The 22,538-nt window shown below is 43.8% G+C and overlaps 1 protein-coding gene across 2 annotated transcripts in view; it reads right to left on the bottom strand.

Moving 5' to 3' along the window:
* TTC3 (tetratricopeptide repeat domain 3) overlaps positions 1 to 22,538 on the bottom strand; it is a 50,933-nt gene that overhangs the window by 21,430 nt on the left and 6,965 nt on the right. Inside the window, exons 7-19 of one of the 2 annotated variants that reach the window (XM_072138762.1) lie at positions 19,470 to 19,611; positions 19,298 to 19,383; positions 18,975 to 19,069; positions 18,419 to 18,481; positions 17,690 to 17,744; positions 9,267 to 9,429; positions 7,909 to 7,957; positions 6,647 to 6,728; positions 4,052 to 4,106; positions 3,909 to 3,966; positions 1,812 to 1,866; positions 519 to 656; positions 7 to 87 (exon numbers count right to left, since the gene is read on the bottom strand). In XM_072138762.1, coding sequence (XP_071994863.1) covers positions 7 to 87; positions 519 to 656; positions 1,812 to 1,866; positions 3,909 to 3,966; positions 4,052 to 4,106; positions 6,647 to 6,728; positions 7,909 to 7,957; positions 9,267 to 9,429; positions 17,690 to 17,744; positions 18,419 to 18,481; positions 18,975 to 19,069; positions 19,298 to 19,383; positions 19,470 to 19,611 — 1,122 coding nt within the window. Of the gene's footprint in view, positions 1 to 6; positions 88 to 518; positions 657 to 1,811; positions 1,867 to 3,908; positions 3,967 to 4,051; positions 4,107 to 6,646; positions 6,729 to 7,908; positions 7,958 to 9,266; positions 9,430 to 14,323; positions 14,525 to 17,689; positions 17,745 to 18,418; positions 18,482 to 18,974; positions 19,070 to 19,297; positions 19,384 to 19,469; positions 19,612 to 22,538 lie in introns of those variants that run through there. The other variant, XM_072138763.1, reaches the window with a different exon arrangement.

The following is a 22,538-nucleotide window of genomic DNA, read 5'->3' as shown; positions in this document are numbered from 1 at the left end:
ACTTACCACACATTGTCCAATCCCGAGCAGTGCACTCGCATGTCCATACTGAAGTAATACATGATCTAATTTTGTCAGATGTAAGCTCTGGAGAAGAGAAGAGAAAATATTATTCCTACACACGTTATAGAAGAAACATACATGTAAGACATTGCTAATCCAAGATGACGTCTTGTAACTTTGGGCAGGAAATAAGTTGCAGATTGTTGGGATCCAGAAAAAAAAGGGGGACCGCAGTCACGCTAAACTGAGCACCGCTGAGCATGTGCAACTGGAGACCTAATTATTTCTATGAAGCAGCCAGGATCCTGCCCCGTAACCATCAGACCCTCAACTTCCTAAACTCAAATAACATTGGGAGGGGGGGCTCACAACCCCTTTAAACACACTCCCAATCCACCACTGCAATTAAGACCCTTGACCTGCCTCAGTGTCTGACCATCTCTCCAATTCCCTTCGGATCAGACACACATACAAGAATGAACAGCCAAATAATTTAAAGTAATAGTAAAATTTACCTGGAGGTCGCACTCTCTCAAGATGTCCAAGACTTTAGAAAATATTCCCTCCGCATTGCGACAGCGCTTGTCATTCAGAGCTTCGTAGGCTTCACGGACAAGGGATTTGATTGTATCATGGACTGCGGCTAAATTAACCTGCAAATCAGAATATTATAATACAATTGTATACCACAGCTATATACCACAAGGAACCTAACAAACATCCGAACCCTATAGTCACCGTCTTGGCCAGTGTTAAATTTTTACTCTACAAACCTTTGCCACCTTATAAGGCCTTACTTACACAACCGTGATGGGGGCAGTGATCTGGCTGCAAGATTTTTGGCCAGATCAGGGCCCCCAAAAGAGGTCTGTGGTGCCCAATCACAATGCAGTGAGCACACACTGTCTCACTGCACCTTAAGCGAGCTGAGGGCCGCTGGGTATTTTATGGAGAGGGAAGGGGTAAGGAGAGTTCACCCCTCGTCTCTCCTGCCCCCAAGTCATTTGTGCTAGCCCGGGGTACATCCCTGGTGAGTACACATTATTGTGCAAGGGGACTTAGGCTACATTCACACGACCGTAGGATAACATATGTTATGTTGTATGGGCGCACAGAGCAATACGGTGCTGCATATGTGCAGCATTGTACCGCTCCGTACATGGGGAAAAGATAGGACATGTACTATTTTTCCCCGTGTTACGGCACCGTGTGCAATGCATTTCAATGGAGACGGGAAGGGGTCACCCCTCCTCCTCTCCATGGCCCCAGACTTATGCCATCCGACCGTAGCCGTTCGTGTAAATGCAGCCTTAGGGTGAGTTCCCAAGTAAAGTTTTTAAACACTGAATGGAGCGAAAGGACACCTGCTTGAACTGTATGTCAATCAATAAGCGAGAACAAGTCCCCCATTTCATTAACTGCAGGGGTCCGTAATAGAAACATGCATGGCTTCTGACGGCTGGAATCCTCAACAATCAGATTTTTGTACTCTATGGTGTGAATAGTGTATAATCAGTGAATCTTTGCACAACCCCTTTAACGAGAAAGACCCTATGAAGACGATTCTGCAACTTATTTCTTTCAATATAATTCTGCATTAAAACACATGAGCTGCTGCGTGTAATACTGCAGCTCATCCCAACTCCCTGCAATACAACAGAACTGCAATCCTCAGCAGAGCCATGTGCAGGTCTGGTACAGACCCCAGTAGAGAGCAGCTGAGCTTATTAACACTGTACATGTCCAAAACAGTCAATTCTCTCTGTTCCAAAAGCTTATTGTGTAATATTTCTGATTTTTTTTTTTACCTCTGGGGGAGCAGGAGATGGAGTCTTATGGATATCAGTGTTTGGATTTGAAACCCTAAAAGAAAATTATATATTAGACACTGTTACACTCAATTGTATTCTATAACATTAAAACAAAGTAATTTACTTATCACCATTTACTATAGCTAGGTCATGCTGGGGCCTCTGCGTAATACTGCAGCTTAGATCCCAACCTTTGTATTGATTAATAATTTACATAAATCTGCAATTTCTGGCAGTCTTTCCCTCTACAGGCATTTTGTGTCATATTCAGAAAACAGTGGGCAATGTTGATGAACAACATCCCGTTTCCCCTTCCCTGCTCTTCCCAGGGTCAAGCTACCCCTCCAAACCCTGCAACCACCCTTAACACCTCCCCCCCTTACTTTAACCCCTTAAGGACGGAGGGTTTTCCGGCTCATTTCTCGCTTTCCAACTTCAAAAATCCATAACTTTTTCATTTTTCCGTGTACAGACCTGTGTGAGGGCTTATTTTGTGCGTAACAAATTTTACTTTCCCGTAATGTTATTTATTTTAACATGCCGTGTACTGCGAAGCTGAAAAAAAAATCCAAATGTGGAAAAATTGAAAAAAAACCGCACGTGCGTCACGTTCTTGTGGGCTCAGTTTTTACGACTTTCACTCTTCGCTCCAAATAACACGCCTACTTTATTCTTTGGTTCGGTGCGATCGCGGTGATACCAAATTTATATAGGTTTTATTGTGTTTTAATACATTTTCAAAAATTAAACGAATGTGTACAAAAAAGAAAAAAAAATTTTTGCCATCTTCTGACGCTAATAACTTTTTCATACTTTGGCGCACGGAAATGTGTGAGGGGTCATTTTTTGCGAAATGAGGCGACGTTTTCATTGCTACCATTTTGAGGTCTGTGCGACATTTTGATCATTTTTTATTTCATTTTTTATGTTATGTAAAAAGGTGTAAAAGTCGCATTTCGGACATTTGGGAGCCATTTCCCGCCTCGGAGGTCACCGCCGGCCGTAACCGTTTTTATATTTTGATAGATCGGGCATTTTGGGACGCGGCGATACCTAATATGTCTGTGATTTTTACTGTTTGTTATGTTTTATATCCGTTCTAGGGAAAGGGGGGTGATTTGAACTTTTAATATTTTATTAATTTTTTTTATTTTTTAAACTTTTTTTTTTCTTTTTTTTTTCACTATTTTTTAGACCATCTAGGGTACAATAACCCTAGATGATCAGATCGCTCCTACCATATACTGCAATACTACAGTATTGCAATATATGGCGTTTTTGCAGGTCTTACATTACAATGAGCCACTGGCTCATTGTAACGAACCTGCATAAACCATGTAGCCTCGTGTCAAGAGAAGACCCGAGGCTACCATGGTAACCGATCGCCGCCCCCCGATGACGTTCGGGGGCGTGGCGATCGAAAAAAAGATGGCGGCGCCCGCGCGCCGCCGTCTTTTAAACGCCGTCCGCGACTTTGCGGGCGGCGTTTAGAGGGTTAATAGCCGCGATCGGTGCAAGCACCGACCGCGGTTATTAGCGGTGGGGGTTTTGTGCAAAATGCAAAAACCCCCACCTCTGTATGAAGAGGACTCAGCCCGTGAGCCCTCTTCATACTTCCCTTATACCTCTGCGCCGTAGAGCTACGGCGCAGAGCGTTAAGGGGTTAAAGAAATTTCGAGAGCAAAATACTCTTGCAATATTGGCTGAAGTGTTAATTTATGTATGCTCAATATTTTATTCATGTCTTCATTGTAAAATGTCAAATCAACAAGGAAAATCAGCGGCTATGACTGAGCTCTGCTCACTCCCTCCCCACTCCATAGACTTCTATGTCCTATCAGACTTTTCCACCTTACTTTCTAGCAAAACAGAACTAGGCAGAAGAGTGAAAATCTACTCATGATGAACAGAGTAGTAGAAAAGTAAGTGGTCTGTAGAACAAGAGAAAGTACCCATTGACCTTCCTCAGTGAATGGGACTTCCAGACCAGTTGTCCTATAAGCCATCCCAGAAGTCCCATAGAAGAGAACAGAGGCTCATCCTGTTCCTGTTCTGTTCACTTCTATAGTAATTATAATAAAATAGGTTGTTCACCTTAATTTCTCGGAATCGCTTCCCTTTCCTTTGGATTTCCCTTTCTTGGGCTGTTGACCTATAAACCATGCAAAAAAAAAAAAAAAGTTAGTATAATTGTGAGAGCATCCAGCCTATAGGACGGACACCAGGATGCTTCCTACCGGTCATGGGTTCGGAGCGCTCTTTATTTTCTAGGCCACTTTCAGGGGAAGGTTCCTACAGGAGGTGAAACAACTCCGTTACTTTTCCAGTTATATTAAATCAGAGGTACAATACAGCGCTAAAACTGTGAATATAGCAGCCGGCGCATGCACAACCTGCTGTTCTCAAGTGCAGCATCGTTACAGCGCATCCCCGTTCTCGATATCCATGGAGGCCTCATCACTGAGACCACTACTGATCAGCAAGTCAGACATTATCCCTTGGAGAACACCTTTAAATCTAACACGATCACATTTTAACCCTTTTACAACAGCCATATGACTTATGTCCTAATTGCCCAGTGCAGATCGCACGTGTACAGATGTACAGTGGCTCACGTCAAATGAATAACTTGTGAACAGTGGCATCTAGAAACATGGTCAAAACTTGCACTATCTTTGTGCAGTATTAAACGGGGGATTCTACTCTTTAAAATAAGTAGAATCCCCCCTTTAATACTGCACAAGGATAGTGTTTCTAGGAGTCACAGAGCTGGAGATATCCGTCGATACAGTTACAAGGTTTATATTAACATGCATCTATGGTCCCCACTTCAACACCTCTCTGAAATTATTACTTTATGATGTCATCACAGAGAGATGCTCTAAAACAATATCATTAAAAAAATGATTACTTCTCCAGTGCTCTGTAAGGTATTAAGAAGGTATCATCCTGTAATAGAAATCCATTTTTGATATTCATGTATAACACGGCTCTCCAGAGTCCATAGATAACATGGGGTCTGGGTCCGACATGGTCAAAACTTTTAGTTTCTCTCTAAAGTCTAATAGGTGCGACTCCCAGCCCTCGAAATACACAAAACACAAAGAGGTGACAATACATACCCATCTGTAGATGTTACCCGTCACCCTTCTCTCCAGCAATAAAAGTAATTCAGGGAGCAAAACAAGGACCCACAGGCAAACTTCCCGTAGCATAGCGTCCTCCCGAAAAAAGCAGCTTCCAGCCTTACATATCAGAGCGGTGGCAATGGCAAGGGGGCAGATCATACAAGTAGCCATGACACGCCCGGTAACCTCCACGCGCTGCTCCCTTCTCCCACACACAAAACATCTTGGTTTGGGTCAGAGCCAAAGATCTGTGCAGCGCACAATGTGCAGGAAGTGGGATGAAGCGAAACTTAATGGAAAATCTTTCCGAAAGATATTACAGTTTGAACAAATTCACTTCAACAGTTTTAACCCCTTGGCGTCGGAGCCTTTTTTCGTTCATTTATTCGGCGTACAGAGCCGCGCAACAGCTTTTTTTCTGCATAACAAATTGCACTTCTTAGTGACAGTGTTTATTATGCCATGCCGTGTACTGGGAAGCTGGAAAATAATTCCAAATGAGGTAAAATTTGTGAAAAAACGCATTAGTGCCATTTTCTTGTGACCAGCCTTAACAAGGGAATAGCCACTTTTATATTTTGATAGATCGGGCATTTTGGGATGCAGCGATTTTGCCGATTTGAATTTTTAGTTATTTTTGCTTAATTCTCCCACCCCTTCATTTTAAAAAGTACTTTTTAGTACATCTAGAACCCTAGATAGTCTGATTGTTCCTACCATATGCTGCAACACTACTGTATTGCAGCATATAGTGCTTTTGCACTGACACATTGTAACAACTTCGTACAGAATGAACAGCCCCGGGTCTTCTAAAAACCTGAGGTTGTCATCGCAACTGATTGTCGCTCCCTGATAACAGTGATAAAGAACAAGATGGGGCACCCATGCTGCCAGATTTTGACTGTCACCAGCAGCAATCAAGGAGTTAATACCCACAGTCGGTGCTAGCATTGTGAACAGTGCTAATGGTGCAAAGGGGGCTCACCCCGACTCCATTACCCAATAGTTCGGCATGGAGCCTTAGGAGGTTAAAGGGGTTCTCTCTTTTTTGCAAGTTATCCCCCATTTATCTAACAAGAGCATCAGGATAAGAAGGCACCAGACCTCTATGTAATCCCTATGGCAGAACATTATATATCTCAGCCGTCTCCGGTACTGCGAAAAATTCTGAATGGAGATGCACGGTGCAACTTACTCATTTCATTAGAAGAACATACCCCCCTATTCTCATGCAGTAGGGATTCCAGTAATCAAAGCCCCCACTAATCAGCAGGTCATGTACTGTTTTATGATACTCAGATGAAAAACATGTAAAACTGTGAATAACGTATCTCCCAGCTCTTTACTGTGAATGACCCCTGCAGACACAGCTTCACTTACACCAATAGTGAGGTGGTGTTGCCGGGAGTTGCACCCAGGCTGATCAGCCATTAACCTATCCTCTAATGTAGGACAACGAGACATAAATTTTGTGTCAATACCTACATACTAGCCTCATGACAAAAGGAAAGGATTAAATGCAGGTAATGGCGTAGGGTACTAAAATACTGCCCACACCTCGCATTACTTCACCGCTTGCTGTGCCATTAGTGTAAATACCCATAAAGAACTTTCCTGTCCCGTCAGAAATGACATTTCCAATTTAGGGAGGCAGAGTATGACGCTAAGGGTATCATTTCTATTAAAAAAAAAACAAATACATACTTTATCAGGAATATCTTCTGCTTTGCTCGGGTTGTCCTTAACGTCTTTGTTTTCTCCAACAGAAGTAAACTGAGCTGCAGTCCTTGAAGAGAATAAACAAGAATGGATGAGGCCATCATAAAAAAAACAGAAACAGGAAACATTTCTTATCTCAGTGGATAGAGCCCCATCTGACCCCAAATCTTAATATCAATCTAATGTGAACGGCAGTACACAAGGTATATAAGTTGTATATAAATGGCTGAGGACTTTTGTGGTTATTTTTAGGCGTTCTGTGTACACACAAGTAATAACAAAGCTAACAATGAGAAGATGTTGCCATTCCGACAAGAGGATCTTGGCAGTGCACCAGGCTCAGGGAGTTGCTATGAATGTTTCCTTTCTGTGGCCTTAAACGTTTCGCCAACTCTTTATCCTGTGAAATGTTGCAATCTTCTGCAATCCTTGCACAGCAGAATTCTTTTACATTTGTTTTGTACAACTTGATGATCGTTACATCGGTTTGTAGAGAGACTCCCAGATCCAGGTTACACGTAGCAATTAAGCACTTTAAAGGGGTTTAGGTCTTTAAAGGGGATATAAGTCCAATCTCTCTCTATTGGTCCTGCTCTACACAATTTCGGTTGCCCCCAGACACCACCCTGTAACTTCTGACTTTAGGGTCTGGCCGCCATCTTGGATTTGTATGTGACAGTATGGATCTGAGATTTCTGTCTGTCTCTGCTCTGTGCCTGTAGCCCCGCCCCCTGCATGGAGCTCAGAGACTCTCACTGATTACATCCTGCCAGGAGATTGTGAGGAGAGAGAGGCTGCAAACTACAAGCTACAAGGAGATAAGTGATCCGGGGAAGGGGGGGACAGGCACATATCTGTGAGATGTATTAGAGCTCACAGTGCAAAAGCCTCTGTGTAATCTCATGCGTCTCTGATCTGTCTCATCTTTATTTCTATGTGTCAGTAGCCAGATGAAAGTGTATATACACCTGTACCCTAATAATCTAACCACATTTTCAGCCCACATAACCCATCCACACCCTGAGATTTTGCACTGAGCATCCTAGGGAGTGACAGGAGCTGATACAGCAATAAAACTGAGTAAAATTGTAAAGCAAGGGGTTAAAATGATCTATATTGTGTAATCATCACTAGAGGATTGAGAAGCCTCTCAGCAAAAGCATATTTTGCAGACAGAAACCAAAATCTCAAGCGTGTCCAGACAGTTTCAAATAATTCCTACAAAGCGTAAATAATAAATTACTCACTTTTTCTCACTGCTACGTTTCTTTTTAGAATTTTTCTTTACTTTAATTCCTAAAAGCCATTGAGGAAAAAAATATTATGTACATCAGTGCGGGACTTTTATGTGAAGATGATACAATTTACATTAAATCTTTTTCCACAAAGTTATAGATCGATGTTGTATACTGCTCCTCCTGCTCAGTAATATCTCCTGCAGATTACAGTGCATTTTGTATGATGACAGGTCTACCTAAAAGTGGCTATCTTAACTAATTTCATTTTCTTCCATGCACAGATTTGGAGATAACAAGCTGATTGTTTGAGGTCCTGGCAGGAAGTGAATCCTCCAGCAATCCAGAGAACTGGGGTTCCAATCTCTCCGATGCTTTTTTTTTCTGGCGTTTCATTCAAAATGAATGTAGAGTTGGAAATTGGTGAACCTAGCACCTGGTTACCTCCAGGCATTGCCAAAGTGGGAATAGCGGCGTTCCTGCCCTGAGCATACAATATAGCCTGTGATCTTTTAAGCCTAAAGTGTACACTGGCTTGGCCGGCCAATGCACCGGGCAGCCATAGTCTCCTGATGTATCAGGTGTTGCCATAGAGGTGCTGACAATAAATGTCCCCTACTGTCTAAGGCAACATTCACACTAACGTATGGGGGACGTATATACGGCCGATATACGTCCCCCATACACTTCTATGGGCGCACGGCACCCTACAGGAGCGGTACGGTGCCGCACACGTTCCGTACCCACGTTCCGTACCCGGGAAAAAGATAGGACCTGTCCTATCTTTTCCCGTAATACGACGCCGTGCGCCATGTATCTCTATGGAGAGGTGCGGGGGTGAGCTGCGCTCACCACCTACTCCTCTCCCCGTACACTGCCGTTGCCCGCTACGGTACGGGTGGGCAACGGCAGTGTGAATATAGCCTAAGAGTGATGGAGAAGGCAGATCCATATAACTGAATGGATTGGCGAGACACACAAAACCAAACCCTCACCGTTTATCGGGCCTGATGTTTGGGGTTCGGTTTCGGTCGCCCAAGCCAGACATATTGACGGCCGAACAGTCAATCCGGAAAACTGAAACAACCATCCGTGGCTATAATGAACAAGGATTATCCCCTGACTAATCACAGCCATGGCTAGTTGCTCAGGGCTTCAATTTGATGTATTAGCTGTTCGGCTGCCAATCACACTATGCGTCTGGCTACAGCAGCCAAATGTCAGTTGCCTCTTTCCCTCAAAGTCTTGTAGTCTGTCATTGGTTCACATTTATAGTAGGAACCAATTGTACATCCAGTGAAAGTTATAACAACAAAATACTAGACAATGAAGCAATACGCCCAAAATTGTAATAACACTGCCATGCTCACCTGCCATCAGCTCCATATCTTTGAGTAATCTGCTGTGTTGCTGGATCAGGTCCCGGATCCCATCAGGAGCATATTTGCATAATTCCTGCGCCTTTATATTAGACACCACAGCGTGTTCTGTCTCCCCAACTAAGAAGAGGGCTTCACAAAAACGGTAGTGACCCTAAAGAAAAATAAATTAATACACGTTTAGCGACATTTTCTTGCATAAACTTAACCCTTCTATGACAGCACCACATACATTTACAGGCCGTGGAGAGGGTCCATTTCGTAAAGTTACAAAACAGCCTCAGCCGGATACACAAATTATACTGAACACTTTGAAGGTGTTTACGTAACTTTTTTTTTTTTTTTTTTGGTGCAAGTACCACAAGAAGTGAGAAACAACATGACATGCCGTTAGTCACTTATGTCAAGTCACATTAGTCACTTATGTGACTAATCTCCTGCTCTGTGACACTGTGCTCTCCTATAGGATGTCTGGCAGATTGCCTTTGGTTACGTAGTGCACACAGGTATGTGAACGACACAGGTATGTAGTTGTACCGGCTCAATGCTTCGGCCTTAATTATTTTTTTTTTTTAGATGAAGACAGGGAAGTGCTCGCGTTTGGTATTGCAGCTCCGGCACATTCCCTTAAATGGAAAGGAATGACAAACAGGTAACATGGAGCATGGATGCTTTATCACTGCTTGGGACTACATCTGGTGACTTAGTGCCGGGTATCACAGCCCTCACCATCTCACAGTAATCATCTATCCTGTAGAATTATTTTGTTTTCCTAACCACTTCACATGGACTAAAGCCCTGGATAATCTTCATGCACATTGACCGGCAGGAAGAAGATGCGATTATAGAGCTATATAATAGTCAAGCAAATAGTGCGGCAGGGCACATACTTGACCTTCTACCCTATTTGTTGTGGGGAATAGGACAACCCCGTGTATTAGGATCCCCACTGATCACCGTGTCATCCACTCTCCTGTGCACGGCAATGGGACGGAGAAGGGAATAAGCTTTGTTTATTTTTATCTGGATTTGCATATTTATAGCGTTACTGAAGATAAGATCCTGGAGTGAGTGTAAGTGTGATTACCTAAAAACTACAGTGGTAGATTTCCTTTGAGGGGATTTCCCACTTCTACAGAAAAGAAAACACATGGAGACTGTAGTTTCCAGCCTGTGTACGACAAGAAGATCAGGAGGGACAATGTACCGGTTTCATCAAACGAGTGGCCTCCTTGGACCACGGGAGCACACAGGAAGTGAAGTCCCCTGGAAAAGGGAGGCCCCATGGACTGAGGAGGCCACTCATTGGATGAAGCGAGTACCTTGACCCTGCCAGGAAATATGCACATGCCTCTTAGCTACCTCTGGATGACAGCCCCTTAAGCATCAGGCATGACTTTTAAGAAGCCTAATAACAAGGTCAGGGGTGGATTTAGACTGCCATGGGCCCTGGGGTGTATGAATATTATGGCCCCTACAAGTCTGGCATCACTTCCCATATATGGTACTAGAATCAGCTTCTTGGGGAATAAAGGATTTTCAATGGGTCCTGAAATGGCTTGAGTACATGTGTATTGAGAGCATAAAGAGATGTAATGAGTGTTTCATGGGAAAACGTCCTTCTTGGTATAAAATATGGTGGGTGGTCATGGGCCCCTTAGGAGGGCTTGGGGCCTAAGCTACCACCCAAACCGCTTGTATTATAATCCACTTGTGGAGAAGGTAGATAAAAGAGGCAAATGTTTTACTTATTCTGTGTATTTCCTGTAAGTCTCCACAGACCTGCAAGACGGCTTTAACTGTCAAAGTCTCCGTAAGTCCACATTCACACGTTTTGCTAGCATTCTGAAACACTAATGTAAACTCAATGGGGCACATTTACTTACCCATCCTGATCCCCGAGGTGCATTGTCCGACGAGGATTCGGAGCTGCCGCGGTTCACCAAGATCGTGCGCCCGATATCCTGCATGTGTCGCTTCCCCGCTCAGGTCCGCCGGAGTTCACCATCTTCTTCCTGGTGCATGTAAGTGCTTAATCTTGCGACACAATTTTGAATGTTAAATCCCGCGCTCAGTCCGAATCAGTCGGGTCGTCTGACGGCACCGCCCCCCGATTTGTGTCACATGAAAGTCGGCGCGATGGCGCCAAAATCCAATCGCGTACGCCAAAACCCCCAGTTAAATGCGGCGCAAAGCGGAAAAAGTCGGGAAACCTGACGAAAATGCGGTCCGCGGACCCTTAGTAAATGTGCCCCAATGTGTGATCGGTGGTGAAGCCTTTTAATTTAAATTTCATTTCAGAATGCGATCCAAAGGTCATGTGTGAACGCAGCCTTAGGGCGCATTCACAGGTTGCGTTTTAAAACGCATTAGGAGCTGAGCTAAGGAGAGGTGATTTTCCTAATTACATTACTATTTACATTTGTTAACGCATGTGTTAATGCACTGTTAACTCACATGTTAACATTGCGTTTACAATGCATTTTGTAAACGCAAATGTTAACAGTAATGTAATTAGGCAAATCACCTCATCTCCTCAACCAACGTGTGAACGCGCCTTCAGAACGTTCTTAATTACTGATTCGTAACCCTACTGGGAAGATATACAGCCAGATATACAGAAAAATCTCAAGTAGGATTCATGGAAATCGTCTTTGACCCCTTAATGACCGCCCTATCGGGATTCTACGTCGGTCATTAAGGGTACTTCTTCTGACGCGACGCCTTTCTACGGCGCCGCGTCAGAAGAAGATTTCGGGACATCGGATCAGTATAGTGCCGGCACTAATACCCGGGATCGGAAAAACTCCGATCCCGGGTGTTTAACCCCTTACACGCCGCGGTCAAGCATGACCGCGGCGTGCAAGTGTGTCCCCTCGTGGATCGGACCCCCCCCGGGATCCGATCCCTCCTGCCGCTGCCCCGGGTCCTGACGAGTGACCCGAGGCTGTCGGCTTCTCTTCTCGCCGGGTCCTGCCTTCCTGGCAGGACCCGGCTGTAAGTAACTGAGCATGCGCGGCATGCTCAGTTACTTACACTATACACTGCAATACAAGTGTATTGCAGTGTAGAGGCTTGAATAAGTGATCGGATGATCGCTTATTCAAGCCAAAAGGTGGAAAATATGTGAGAGTAAAAAAAAAAAAAAAAAAAAAGATTAAATCATTTTATAATAATAATTAAATAAAATAAAATAAAGTCCCATAATCTCCCCAGTTACACATATAATGCAAATACAGTAGATAAAACACAAAAACACATGAAAAATGTACATATTTGGTATCACCGCGTCCGTATTAATCTGTACAATAAATCTAAATCAATATTGAACCCGCTCGGTGAACGATGAAAAAAAAAAAACTACGAAAAACTTCCCATAATATACAATTTTTCATCAAACACCATCACAAAAAATGTTCTAAAAAGTGATCAAAAAAAGCTACGTTCCCTAATATGATACGACTGAAAAGAACAACTCTTTTCGCAAAAAATAAGCCCTCAACCAGGTCTGACAACAGAAAAATACAGAAGTTATGGCCCTAAAAATTTGGCAATAGAAAAAACAATGCGATATTCTCCAATGTTGGTTTTGCTCAGGAAAATTGAGCAAAAATAAGAAAAACTGAGGTATCACCGCAATCGTAGTGAACCAGAGAATAAAGATAAAATATTATTTTTACGTTACGGTGAGTGGGGGAAAAAAATGCTAAAAATCCAAAATAAAAATTGCTGATTTTGTTTGTGTCCCCCTTGAAATAGTTAATAAAATCTCATGAATAAGATATAGACCCCCAAAATAAATTATCTATACATTGTATCTCATTCCGTAAATAATAAGACCTCATATGTTTGGATTACCAAAAAAAAAATAAAAATGTATAGGTCGTACAATGTGACAATACAAATCTGCTGTGGATGGCGCCTCCATTCATTCTATGCTCGGCCGTGCGCCCGTACAGAAGTTTACCACCACATATGGGGTATCAGTACTCGGGAGGAATTGGGCATCAAGCGTTGCAGTGCGTTTCATCATTTAATTTATTCTGAAACTGTCAGTTTGGCCTAAATTAATGTATTTACCAAAAAAATTCCATAGTTTCTAAATCGCAGGTCCATAGTGTTTTAACCCATGTGAAACACTTAAAGGGTTAATGGGCTTAATAGAAGTTGTTTTACATACGTTGAGGGGTGAAGTTTCTATAGTGGGGTCATTTATGGGGTTTTACTATTATTTAGGCCTTACAAAGTCACTTGGAAGCTGAGTTTTCCCTCAAAATGTGAGTTTTGGCAATTTTCATGAAAATAAGAAAAATCGCACCTAAAGTTCTGCGCCTCATAACATCCTAGAAAAATGACCGGAAGCATAAAATATCATCCCAACATACAGCAGATATTCCGTAAATGTTAATTATCAAGCTTTTTGGGTAGTTTTACTTCCTGTCTGGAAAGCAGAACATTTCAAACTTGGAAAATGAAGAATTTTTACAAACTTTTGCCAAATTTTCACTTTTTTTCAGAACGAATCGCAAAACTTATCACTTAAATTTTATAACTAACATGAAGTACAATGTGTCACGAGAAAACTTTCTCAAAATCACCGGGATATGTTAAAGAGTTCCGAAGTTATAACCAATTATCGTGAGACATGTCAGATTTGAAAAATCGAGTCTGGTCATTGAGCTGAAAACTAGTGTCGGTGATTAAGGGGTTAAGTCTATTGAATGAGCAACCAGATGGCTCAAGACTGAAACAGGAAAAAAAAATACAAGTTTAAAAGAAATCCTTACTAATTCAATTCTTCCTCCTCCCTGAAGACAGATCTAAAAATTATTATAAATAACTGAACAAATACCATGATAAACACATTGCTATCCCTGCTCCGGTCACATCACAACCAGGGTAACGTTGTGGTGTCATCAACTAGTAGGAAACATTCACAAAGTGCGGCAAAAACGCGTTTATTATAAAGTTTTCTCAACAACCGCATCAAAAACGCTTCGACTACGCACTGTGTCAAAAAACAAGTCCGCTACAAATAACGTACAGACCTTCGGTTTCCCGCTCTTCTTCCCTGACAGGTGCAAAAACTCCGTGGTCACCTCCTCAAAATCCTCACACTGACAGGGCTGAGGGGAAGGCGGCTCGGAGCGCAGCATCGTGTGAACGGGGAAGAAACGAAACTGAGCGAAACGCCACAGCGCCTACACAGACGGAAGTTGTCCCACGTGACCCTTTTGCCTGCGATCTCATTGGCCGAGTGACCAGACCCGAGAGTTAACCGTGCGAGCAACGAGATAAGGAGCAGCCGGCTGATGGGGTGTCACGTGACCCGCGCCCGGCCTTCTCATTGGTGGAACGGAGAGCGGTTTCTTGTAACGCGCCGTCTTAACAAATCTCCCTCACTCTGTAATCTGCGCCTGCGCGGCGTTTCTGAGGGGAATACATGCAGTGTCGTGGGGGACACTAGAGAACTCGCCCTGGCGCCAGAATTATCTGTACATAAAACCAAAATTCAATAATCCTTCCTAGAAATGGCTAGACGTATAATCACACAACACAAAAATGACAGTGTTGTCCGAAAATTTGCTGTTATGTGCAACACAGCAGCAGCATTTTTCCACAGTTACACAGAAATTGGACAAAAAACTAAAAGGGGTTGTCCACTTTCAGCAAATAATTGCTATGGTTTGTGTAAGGAAAATGTTATACAATTTTCCAATATACTTTCTGTATCAATTCCTCACAGTTTTCAAGATCTCTGCTTGCTGTCCTGCTATAGAAAGCTTCGGTCGCGGTCACGCGTGCCACTAGGCGTCCGTTCATAACACGACACTAGCGCACAGGGATCCTCTGCCCGAACGCACATGCGTTTCCAGGGAAACTAATCCGATTGTTAAGCCGATCGCATGCGTTTCGCTGGAAACGCATGTGCGTTAGGGCCAAGGACCTTCCCCTGTGCGCTAGTGTCGCGTTATGAACGGACGTCTTGCGGTACGTGTGACCGCGGCCTTCAATGTTGACTTCCAGTGGATAGAAATCTGTCTATGGTCACACAGGTGCGCGGCTCGTTATATCACACGGCTCTGAATACTCTGTGAAACCATGGACAGATTTCTATCCACTGGAAGTCAACAAAAGCTTCCAATAGCAGGACAGCAAGCAGAGATCTCGAAAACTGAGGAATTGATACAGAAAGTATATTGGAAAATTGTACGACTTTTTACTTACACAACCCATAGCAATTATTTGCTGAAAGTGGACAACGCCTTTAATTTTTGCTTGTAAAAAGGTTGCATTTTGAAACACTTCAGTAAACGAGATGGAAACGCAAAGTTACCTCAACACGTGACGGCAGGTGGCACCGTTCAGTTCCAAAACGCAAAATTAAGTATTTAGCACAATGCTTAAAGGGGTTTTCCCACCAAGCAAGTTAGACCCTATCTTGCTGATCGGTGAAGGTCTCAGTGATTCGATCCCCAAAGATCACGAGAACGAAGGGGTCCCATGGGGTCCCAGCTACGCCAGTCGCTCCCGAGATCAATGGAGCTGCTGGCGATTGCCGAGTCAGCCCCATAGAGATGAATGGAGCAGAACAGTCATGGGTGGCCGTGTGCTACATTAATCTCGGGGAGCGACAGCGGTAGCTGGGACCCCATGGGACCCCTTTGTACTTGTGATCTGTGGGGGTCTCATTACCAAGACCCCCACCCATCAGCAAGATCGGGCCTAACTTGCTTATTGGGAAAACCCCTTTAACTGTGGGAAAAATTATACTGCTGTGCTGAAAATGTGAGCAAATTGTCTGCAAAACTGACACGTTTTAGGGCTGTGTGAATATACGCCAAGGCATTACGTGAAACTATGGTTAACCTTTTATTTAAATGGTTTCTGGAGGGGATGAAAACACATAATAAAAATCCCAAATCCCCCTCATCATTAAAATCATTATATTCTTTTTTAACTAGTGATGGGTTGTACACAGAGTGCCGGCTCTTTGCAGTGAACGATGGGAACCAGCTCTTGTCAGGGAGCCGGTCCGGTGAGCCGCTTGCTTTTGATTATACTAAAGGGGGGAACGTGACCTTTACTGTGGTCTCTCCTCCTACTGCCCCGTCCCACTCTAGTTCTTATACAATCACCCTGCACTAGTCGGTTCTGGGCAGGGAGCCGATAACTTAACCCCACCCCTTTACGATTGACTCCACCCCCAAACCAAGACTTCCTATAATACATTTTATAGGGAGTAATTCAGGAGCTAGAAGAGCCGGCTCTTTTTGTGAGCCGAATGAATTTTAACCTGTCACTGGGCTTTTTCTTTTTGCGTTACCTTTTCCCCCTCCTACAAACACTACACGATGCCCGATGCTGGTTATAGATCGCATGCATTTCCATAGAATCACATTTCAAATGGGCTGTGGGGCACCCCCGTGCGCTTCGATTCAGCCCACATCACATCGTAGTCAGAGCCAATTTCGACCAATAAAAACATGCAAAACAAGATCTTAGACCTAAGAAGCCATTAAAAGTCCACTGCGATCCATGCACTTTCTTCATTACACTGATCCATTATTGTTTTAGTAATAAAAGATATTGACTGCCTTAAAATTAAGGTCCCACCCACTTGTTTTTTTGTTCCAGTGACGGAAGATAAAAACAGAGGACTACAACGCAGGAGCGAACTGACCCCAACAGTGTTGGTTAAGTCTGTACCTTAGTCCTTTTACGAAATTTAAAGGAAATCTACCATTAACATCCACCATGATAAACCAGGGACATTACTCATTGATCCAGGCACCGGGACTGTGGTATCTTCTTATATGTGTTATCCATGGCCTCCTGCCTCCTAACATCAACTTTTAAAATTATGCTGATGAACCAGGGCGGCTCTGGGGATGTTACTAGAGCCCCTCCGTGCTGTAGCTTCACAGGCTGTTACATAGTCTCCTCTTTTCTGATGTAATCTCGCTGTAGCAGATGAAGTTTTAGCAAACAGTGGGAAGGGGATAGTGCTGAGGGAGAAGGGCGAGACAGCATAACAGCCTGTGAAGCTACAGAATGGAGGGGTTCTGGTAAGATACCCCCCCCCCCCAGAGCCATTGTGACTCTTTAGCATAATTATAAGAGTTGATGTTAGAAGGAAGGAAGCCATGGATAACACATATAAGAAGATACCACAGTCCCGGTGCCTGGATCTTTGAGTGATGTCCCTGGTTTATCATGGTGGATTCGGATAAACTATGATTATGATATGACCTATGCTGTACATAGTTGAACCTTTTACATTACATGTAGAAGACCACTCACAACGTTTGCCTGCACTGCCATTATACAGGACGGGGAATCCGTTAATTACCAAACGATTGATAAAAAAACCACAATGGGAAAAAATTTCCCCGAATTCTGGGAATACCCACCTTTGGCCACGTGTGCTTAAGTACAACCGATTTCTTCGCATCCCACAGCGCGCGCCTGTGATACAGAAAATTAAAATAAATCACCGTTATGACTAATTCCATGTGGCTGCATGTGGATAATGAACTACTGCTACACAGAGAACAATCGGCAAGTCTTAGTGTCAAAAACACATCACAGACGCACAAATACAGCCACTGCTAAGGACCGTCGCTACATCATGGATGTGTCTAATGGGCCAGACTTATTTATATTGCTGGACTGTCCCTTTAAGAGACTCTCTGCAGGGTAATCACTCTGGAAAAGGACAACTTTAAAGTTAAAAGGGGAGAAGCAGGGGCGTAACTTTAGGGGATGCAAAGGTTGCGGTCGCCCCCGGGCCCAAGAGGTTTAGGGGGCACTTATGGTTTCTCTTTCCCATATGAGAAGACTATTACTATAAACCGTACATTATAGTCGGGGGCTGGCACAGACTTTGCACTGGGGCCCATCAGCTTCTAGTTACGCCAATGGGAAAAGGGGCAGACAGTTTGCGGAAGTACATGCACCCTCTGCAGCTGAATCCGTGGAAAAGCGATAGATTGAAGTTGTACCCAAAAAATGCAAAAATGGAATTGGACATTGAAGGACCAGAGGCCACTAGGAAAGGGTTAATATATTTTAGCTCTACAACAATCCCCATGTCCTGCAGAGCTAGTGGTCACTGTAACAGAGACACATACAGGACTTACCAGTAATCCCCCAGACGAACAAAGCAGAGGGCTCGATTGCCGAACAGGATGTGATTATGGGGGCTGAAGAGAGAAAACAGCAAAATCCCATCAATAATAATAATTGGTGAAAAAAAGCCAAAAAGAAAGGATCAAAACATGTGCAAAGAAATGAAGTGTGAAAATAATAATAGTACTTTATTTTTCGTTATTCCCCGTTTCAATTTCAAAAGATACAACTATTTTTTTTTATCCGACATGGGAATATAAGGGCTTGTTTTTTGTGGAAAGCTTTGCATTTTCAGTGGATTAATTTTTATGGTAAAAACAGCATGAGGATTCAAATGTATCAAAGGGGTTGGCCCCACATAGCTCTAGATAGAATTTCTATCTAGAGCTATGTTCTAGATACTACCAATAGACAATACCAAAAAAGTGCAACTTGTCTTGCAAAAAACAAGCCCTCAACCAGCGACATGGAAAAATAATAAAGTTTAATAAAGTTTTAGAACTCAAAACTTCTATATCCTAAAAGGGTTAAAATCCAAGAAAACGTTGTAATGGCAGTGGTGTTTACCTGTACTGCATCGCTGCGGTGTAATACTGGATGGCGCAGGGGTACTGCTCTCTTTCGAAGGCTTTATTTCCAAACAGCTTCTTTCTTTCGCATTCCTACAAAAATTCAAGAATTTAACAATTAAAATTATTCTAAAATTACAATAACTTAAAAAAAAAAAAAAATCTCCTCTTCCCCTGATTGCAGGAGGCCACATAAAAGCCAATGGTTAACAGTACAAGGCAGCATAACCCATAATCCCACATTCTGGGGGTGGTACCCATAAGGTCACCACCCACTTGACTACCAGTATGTATAGAGTATATAGTCATTGGTCGTCTTACCGCATCGCACGTCTCACACGAGTGTTTCTTTACTTTATCGGTCAGGGTGCAGCACTCCTCCCCCATTTTGGTTAATAGAAAGGAATCTTTAGGAATAAAGATGGAAATCATTAGAATCCAATCATCTCCACTTATTACAGAATTACTTTTATTTTTTTACTTTAACACCTACATTGGTAAAAGAAGGTGAAAAGGACCTGAGCACGTAAATGTTCCTCTGTGCTCATGATTTTTGTGTATATAAAAAGGTTTCCAGCCGTCTGCACCCAACTTATTGCATCTGCCAGGGCCGATATTTTAGTCTTATGTCTAGGCTGAAAGAAACATGAAAAAAATATTTATTTATATATAGAGGAGAGCCGACACATCCTCTATATACTATACCACACAGGAGGAGAGCCAACACATCCTCTATATACTACACCACACAGGAGGAGAGCCAACATATCCTCTATATACTACACCACACAGGAGGAGAGCCAACACATCCTCTATATAGTACACCACACAGGAGGAGAGCCAACATATCCTCTATATACTACACCACACAGGAGGAGAGCCAACACATCCTCTATATACTACACCACACAGGAGGAGGAGAGCCGACACATCCTCTATATACTACACTACACAGGAGGAGAGCTGACACATCCTCTATACACTGCACCACACAGGAGGAGAGCCGACACATCCTCTATATAGTACACCACACAGGAGGAGAGCCGACACATCCTCTATATACTACCCCACACAGGAGGAGAGCCGACACATCCTCTATATACTGCACCACACAGGAGGAGAGCGACACATCCTCTATATACTACACCACACAGGAGACACATCCTCTACACCACACAGGAGGAGGAGAGCGGACATATCCTCTATATACTACACCGAACTGGAGACACATCCTCTATATACTACACCACACAGGAGGAGAGCGACACATCCTCTATATAGTACACCACACAGGAGACACATCCTCTACACCACACAAGAGGAGAGCAGACATATCCTCTATATACTACACCACACTGGAGACACATCCTCTATATACTACACCACACAGGAGGAGAGCCGACAAATCCTCTATACACTACACCACACAGGAGAGCCGACACATCCTCTATATACTATACCACACAGGAGGAGAGCCGACACATCCTCTATATACTATACCACACAGGAGGAGAGCCGACACATCCTCTATATACTGCACCACACAGGAGGAGAGCCGACACATCCTCTATACACTACACCACACAGGAGGAGAGCTGACACATCCTCTATATACTACACCACACAGGAGGAGGAGAGCAGACACATTCTCTATATACTACACCACACAGGAGGAGAGATGACACATTCTCTATATACTACACCACACAGGAGGAGGAGAGCCGACACATCCTCTATACACTACCCCACACAGGAGGAGAGCTGACACATCCTCTATATACCACACCACACAGGAGGAGAGCGACACATCCTCTATATAGTACACCACACAGGAGACACATCCTCTACACCACACAGGAGGAGGAGAGCGGACATATCCTCTATATACTACACCACACAGGAGGAGAGCCGACACATCCTCTATACACTACACCACACAGGAGGAGAGCCGACACATCCTCTATACACTGCACCACACAGGAGGAGAGCCGACACATCCTCTATACACTGCACCACACAGGAGGAGAGCCGACACATCCTCTATACACTGCACCACACAGGAGGAGAGCCGACACATCCTCTATACACTGCACCACACAGGAGGAGAGCCGACACATCCTCTATATACTACACCACACAGGAGGAGAGCCGACACATCCTCTATACACTGCACCACACAGGAGGAGAGCCGACACATCCTCTATACACTGCACCACACAGGAGAAGAGCTGACACATCCTCTATATACTACACCACACAGGAGGAGAGCTGACACATCCTCTATATACTACACCACACAGGAGGAGAGCCGACACATCCTCTATACACTGCACCACACAGGAGGAGAGCCGACACATCCTCTATACACTGCACCACACAGGAGAAGAGCTGACACATCCTCTATATACTACACCACACAGGAGGACAGCTGTCACATCCACTATATACTACACCACACAGGAGGAGAGCCGACACATCCTCTATATACTACACCACACAGGAGAGATGACACATCCTCTATATACTACACCACACAGGAGGAGAGCCGACACATCCTCTATACACTGCACCACACAGGAGGAGAGCCGACACATCCTCTATACACTGCACCACACAGGAGGAGAGCCGACACATCCTCTATACACTGCACCACACAGGAGGAGAGCTGACACATCCTCTACATACTACACCACACAGGAGGAGAGCCGACACATCCTCTATACACTGCACCACACAGGAGAAGAGCTGACACATCCTCTATATACTACACCACACAGGAGGACAGCTGTCACATCCACTATATACTACACCACACAGGAGGAGAGCCGACACATCCTCTATATACTACACCACACAGGAGAGATGACACATCCTCTATATACTACACCACACAGGAGGAGAGCCGACACATCCTCTATATACTACACCACACAGGAGGAGAGCTGACACATCCACTATATACTACACCACACAGGAGAGATGACACATCCTCTATATACTACACCACACAGGAGGAGAGCTGACACATCCACTATATACTACACCACACAGGAGGAGGAGAGCCGACACATCCTCTATGTACTACACCACACAGGAGGAGAGCCGACACATCCTCTATATACTACACCACACAGGAGGAGGAGAGCCGACACATCCTCTATATACTACACCACACAGGAGGAGAGCCGACACATCCTCTATATACTATACCACACAGGAGGAGAGCCGACACATCCTCTATACACCACACCACACAGGAGGAGAGCCGACACATCCTCTATATACCACACCACACAGGAGGAGAGCTGACACATCCTCTATATACTACACCACACAAGAGAGCTGACACATCCTCTATATAGTACACCACACAGGAGGAGAGCCGACACATCCTCTATATACTACACCACACAGGAGGAGAGCCGACACATCCTCTATATACTACACCACACAGGAGGAGAGCTGACACATCCTCTATATACTACACCACACAAAAGACCTTTTAGGAAGGGAAAGCCCTTTTAATGATATGACATTTTTGCAACAATTGTTATATTTAGCA

The sequence above is a fragment of the Engystomops pustulosus genome, chromosome 2 (genome assembly GCF_040894005.1).
Source record: "Engystomops pustulosus chromosome 2, aEngPut4.maternal, whole genome shotgun sequence".
Taxonomy (NCBI): domain Eukaryota; kingdom Metazoa; phylum Chordata; class Amphibia; order Anura; family Leptodactylidae; genus Engystomops; species Engystomops pustulosus.
The sequence above is the reverse complement of the archived record's forward strand: the minus strand, read 5'-3'. Positions and strand labels throughout refer to the sequence as shown.